We start from the raw sequence: 4,789 nt of genomic DNA, 5'->3' as shown, positions 1-4,789 counted from the left end.
GACACACAGAACCGCAAAACTATGCTGATGGAACTAAACTTCAGGACTGCCAAGGGTCTGGAGAAAAACAAGAATACAAGAACCTGGCATTCACAGACACGGTAATTTAAAAATAGATTCTCTCTCCTCCTCCTCCCTTATAAATGACACAATTCTTTGACCATTACACACACACACACACACACACATATATATATATATATATATATATATATAAAATCTGATTTATACACAGGATTCACTCTACCTTAACACTGACTAACAGCTGAGTGCTTACTATGTATGAGGTACCTTTCTGAGAACTTCGGGTGCACTCACCCATTCATTTAAACAACCCTATGAGGTAGTTTTTCAATTTCACATTTGAAAAACACTGAGGCACAGGGAGATGAAGTGACTCTCTGAGGCCCCTCCACCAATAAGTGAGTGGCACAGCCAAGGTACCCACCCAGGAAGTCTGCCTCTGGGGCCCAGGCCCTAACCATTACACATACTATTTATGCAACAATTCTGCAGCGAAAACAGATAATGACCTTTTCTGAATTCCCACAAAGCTGTGTCTCCCTATCCAACATGAGACGCATAATGGTCTATTTAATGGTCCTGTGGTTCATCTTCCTGTGAAAACAAGGATCAACAGGAACTTTCGTCTCATCCAAAACATATTAACTTTCTTAAACACACCAAATGTTACCCCCTTTCAAATACAAAAATGCACTGAGATAGCTGTTCAAGCATCGCAATTAGTTTCTAGCTACAGGAAATTTGGTAAAATTAAGGCCCCCGGACACCTTCTTCAGTTCAAGCAGTCAGTGCTCAATGGATCTCATGGCTATAACAGAACTTAAGTACCTAGTCTTCTGAAAAAAAAAGTCAATTTTAACAAGACCCTGATCAGAATTGTTTAATTCTCTGAATAGACTATTACGATGACCGAGAATGAAGGAGAAAGTTCCTCATGCTTCATGGATCACTTATAGATTCCCAAACATATCAAAGCACATAAGAGAGCCACACTTAGCAGTTTGGCTAAGTTAGCCTGCTCAGCGGTGGGAGCAGTTTAGGTGGGCAGTTTACAAAGGCATACATACGCTCCTTTTGCTCAAAGGCCTTACTTAACTCAACTGAAAACTCTGTCTAAAGGTTCTTCAGTCTCTCCCACGCCCTAAACTCTCTTTATTCCCTACTTTAAAGTATACTCGCAACCATGGTTTAAAACACCATTCTTGAATTGACCGGCCTCTGAAATTGATTATTAAATACCTTTCAAATATTATTTTGCCTGAGCCCCAAGGGTCTCTTCAAACGCAGTCTTGTGGTGAAGCAAACAGCTGACTTATCTGGGGTCACCTAAGTGTTTACAACCCGAACGCTGATGTCACCATCTGGATGACAAAGGCACATGGGGAGGTTTGGCTAAATGAGTTAAATTTGCCTAGCGCTGCAGGGCCTCCTCCCACATCTGGTTTGACACCAGGACTTGCCTTTCACTGATGCCTTTACTTTCCACCGATAGAACAACAAAAGAAAAAGAGCGCTGAAAACTCTACCCTGACAGCCCATGGAAGGCAGAGGTGGGCTTGACCAGCTGGGCCAGTCAGTCTCCTGGCTTCCCTCTGTCGGTTTTTTTCAGTAACAAAGTGAAAGATGACCCATAGTTCAAGAGGAAACAAAAAGATGTAGTGAAACAACATTTTTTTTGTGGCTGGGAAAGCCTTCCAAAGTTGGCACTCAAAGGGTTTGATATTAAGACACCATCGGATTGAGCTGTAATTGTCCTAAACTGACTTTAGCAAAAGTCAGTTGTGTGGCAAGTTCAAAGAAACTGGCAGGCCGCTGATATTAGTATCTAAAAGTGGTCCCCAAACCTTAAACGTGTCTCTCTCGATACTTAATGAAGTCAGCAAACAATATCCCCCGTCTGTGCTTGACTGATATTAAGAACCACACCTTCAATTTCCCAGCCTGGACCTTAGTTCCCCCCTCCCCCTTCCCTCCCAGCCCAGACAGGTGATTACAAACAAGACGCAGTGAAATTGCTTTAAAATATTTAATACGTGTTAAACACGTAAAGTTACATTTTTATACAAAAACCAATACAACGAAGGAGAAAATACTGTACAAAAACCTTGTCAGCTCCCCCAACCTTTATACAACAAAGACTGGAGTCACCGTATCTACAAAACCATAAGGTCTTTCCACTTAGGGGTTCTGTCTGTAAACTTTTGTTTCATTAAACACTTTTAAAAAGCACTGTGTAGTAGTTCTGAGCTACAGCTTTTAAAATATATATCTTTCCTCTATTAACTCCATATTTCCAAGCTTGAACTCTTCTGTGAAGTTCATCAAGCTTTTTTCCCTGTGGGGAAGACAAGGGCCCCTAAGATTCCCCTTTCCCAGAGTAATCACAGGGTTTAAACGTTTCTTCGGTGAGAGAAAGGTGGGGAGGGAAAGAAATAATACAAGTCTCTACCCCCGACTAAACCACTCTAGTCTTATAAAATCCTGCGAGGAAAGGCCACTCCCGGCCCCGGCGCGGTTCTAGCTTTCATGCGAAGGGTGTGTGTAAAGTCCCTTCCTGCATCGAGAACGAATGGGGAACTCCCAGGCCTTTTTAGCCGCTTCCTTCTCGGTGCTGCTGTAAAGGAAAGTCCCTGTCTGCCCCCAGCCTCCCAAACCCTGGGGAAGGGTGAGGCACTCCAGGACAAAATAGTCTTAATTCACGAAACAAACTTACATACACAGACACACAAATTAATAATCGTCCTCTTCCAATAAGCCTCACACTCCCAAGTCTCCAGAGGCCAACATAGCAGGGCCACCAAGGGCAGTCCCCGCTGCCCCGCGGCACCAGTCTTCCCCACGCGCTCAGCGCCTATGGTCTGCACCGCGTCTTCGGAGCCAGGAAAGGCCCGGCACTCGCGTCCACACCCGCTGCTCAACCTCCTGCCCACATGGGGACCGACAGGGGCTCAGAAGGCCACGATGGCTGTGCTCCAAGGGTTCATGTCTCTCAGCACCGGCTTATCGCAGCAGATCTGCCCAGGCTCGTTGGCTTCCGGATTGCTCCCCTCTCCCTGGGCTTCCTCCGGGCCGCCCGCGGGGCTTTTTCGTAAGAGTCCTGAGAAGCTGGAACCAAAGATGCTAATGAGGTTAGCCACGTTCCCCGTCTCCATCTCCTCCTCCTCCTCCTCTTCCTCCATCCTGCCAGGCTGCTCCTCCAAGTCCCAACGAGGCTTCTTCAGAGGGGCTGAGCCAGGGCAGCCTGCAGGTCCACAGCCACCCACCCCCGCCGCGCTGCGCTTCCTGGGGCAGACGGGGGGCGGCGCCGGGGGCTTGTCCTCCACGGAGCAGCAGACACCGTGGAGAGGTGCGCCCAGCACTCCCGGCTTCTCCCCCGCACCAGGGAGGCAGCCGCAGTAGTGGCGCGCCGCTCGGGGACCCTCAGGGAAGACGTCCGAGCCTCCGGCTGGGTCCCCAGCTTCTGCGGCCGCTGCCTCGGAGCTCTGAAGAGTGTTCCTGGCGCCGGTCAGGGCAGCCTCGGGCGCCAAGTCACCTGCCCGAGGCGCGTCTGGGACTGCCTGGTGTTCCAGCTCCGGCTCACTCTCTCGCCAGGCGGCGGGGGCGGGCGGCGGGGGCGGCTCTCCCCAGCCGGCTGGGGGCCCGGCCACCAGCTCCCCAGGTAGCTGCGGAGGGGTCCCAGAGGGACCGGCCAGGTAGAGACCAGGGCACGGGTCGCTCAGGTAGACCTGGCGGGCACTGCGCAGCACCAGTGAGACCAGCAGGTTCTTGTGCAGCTTGATGCCCCCGCGCTGGACCCGTGAGTTGTAGATCTTGCCCAGGGAGATGCTGACGATGCGGTGTGCCTCCAGCTTGAACTCCATCCTGCCTGCCGCCCCTTCACCAGCGGGCGGGCCAGAGGTGACGGCCGAGCCCGGGCTTCTCTTCGGACACTGGGAGAGGAACTGGAGGCCTCAACAAGTCCGCCCCACGGGTGGACCCCCAATACCTGAAGACTACAGAGAGAAATCAATGCTGACGACGCCGACGCGCTCGCCGAACCCCACGACCCCTGTGCTGCCGACAAACGCTCAGTTTCTAGTCTCGTCGCTAAGTGAGCGCAGCGCAACAGTCCAACACCTTATATAGACCCTCAACCGGCCAATCAGGAAGGGCCGGGCAAGCCGACACGCCCCTGTGAGCTGTGCTCAGCCAATCGGAGCTCGAGGAGGGGCACCAGGGCTATTCGAACGTTTGCCCCGCGGAGCAGGCTCTTAAAGGGGACGAAGTGTACAGTGAGGGACGGGCTGGTGAGGGAACCTGTGCTGAGGATGGGTGATGGGGAGGAGGCTTAGCCACTATATTGTTTGTAGGTAAAGGGTGTGGTTTGTGCATTGGCTTGCCATAACCGAAGCAAAACAAACCTTTGGAACTTTCATCTGAGTATGGAGGTGGACTTTGCTCTGCAATAAAGTCCCAATCTTTCCCTGATCATCCCGGGCCTCCATCCCCACCTTCACTTCCGAGGCATCACACACCTGTAATAAGCTCCTGGCCATTCCTGGCAGCAATGGAGATGACATCAAAACGTGGCAAGGGATACCCCTGGATAACAAATAGTATTACTACAAGTATTTAGCACCTATGGATTCTGTATGAGTCCCTTACACCCTAGACTCACACACACTCTCAGTATCTGCTAATTCTAAACCCGAAAAAAAGAAAAGGGGGGGTGGTTCTAATAGTTCCTAAGTTTTGGTTGCTTATCAAGTAATTGTGTCCAGGTACA

The 4,789-nt window shown here is 50.6% G+C and overlaps 1 protein-coding gene across 1 annotated transcript; it reads right to left on the bottom strand.

Moving 5' to 3' along the window:
* Positions 1-2,036: 2,036 nt before the first annotated feature.
* Positions 2,037-4,104, bottom strand: IER5 (immediate early response 5). Its single transcript, XM_037035134.1, has one exon. The coding sequence runs from the start codon at positions 3,882-3,884 to the stop codon at positions 2,973-2,975; it is 912 nt and encodes a 303-aa protein (XP_036891029.1). The 5' UTR covers positions 3,885-4,104; the 3' UTR covers positions 2,037-2,972.
* Positions 4,105-4,789: the final 685 nt, after the last annotated feature.

This window comes from Sturnira hondurensis, unplaced genomic scaffold (genome assembly GCF_014824575.4).
Source record: "Sturnira hondurensis isolate 20B ecotype Veracruz unplaced genomic scaffold, ASM1482457v3 Scaffold0022215, whole genome shotgun sequence".
Taxonomy (NCBI): Eukaryota; Metazoa; Chordata; class Mammalia; order Chiroptera; family Phyllostomidae; genus Sturnira; species Sturnira hondurensis.
This window is presented reverse-complemented; position numbering and strand designations above follow the sequence as displayed.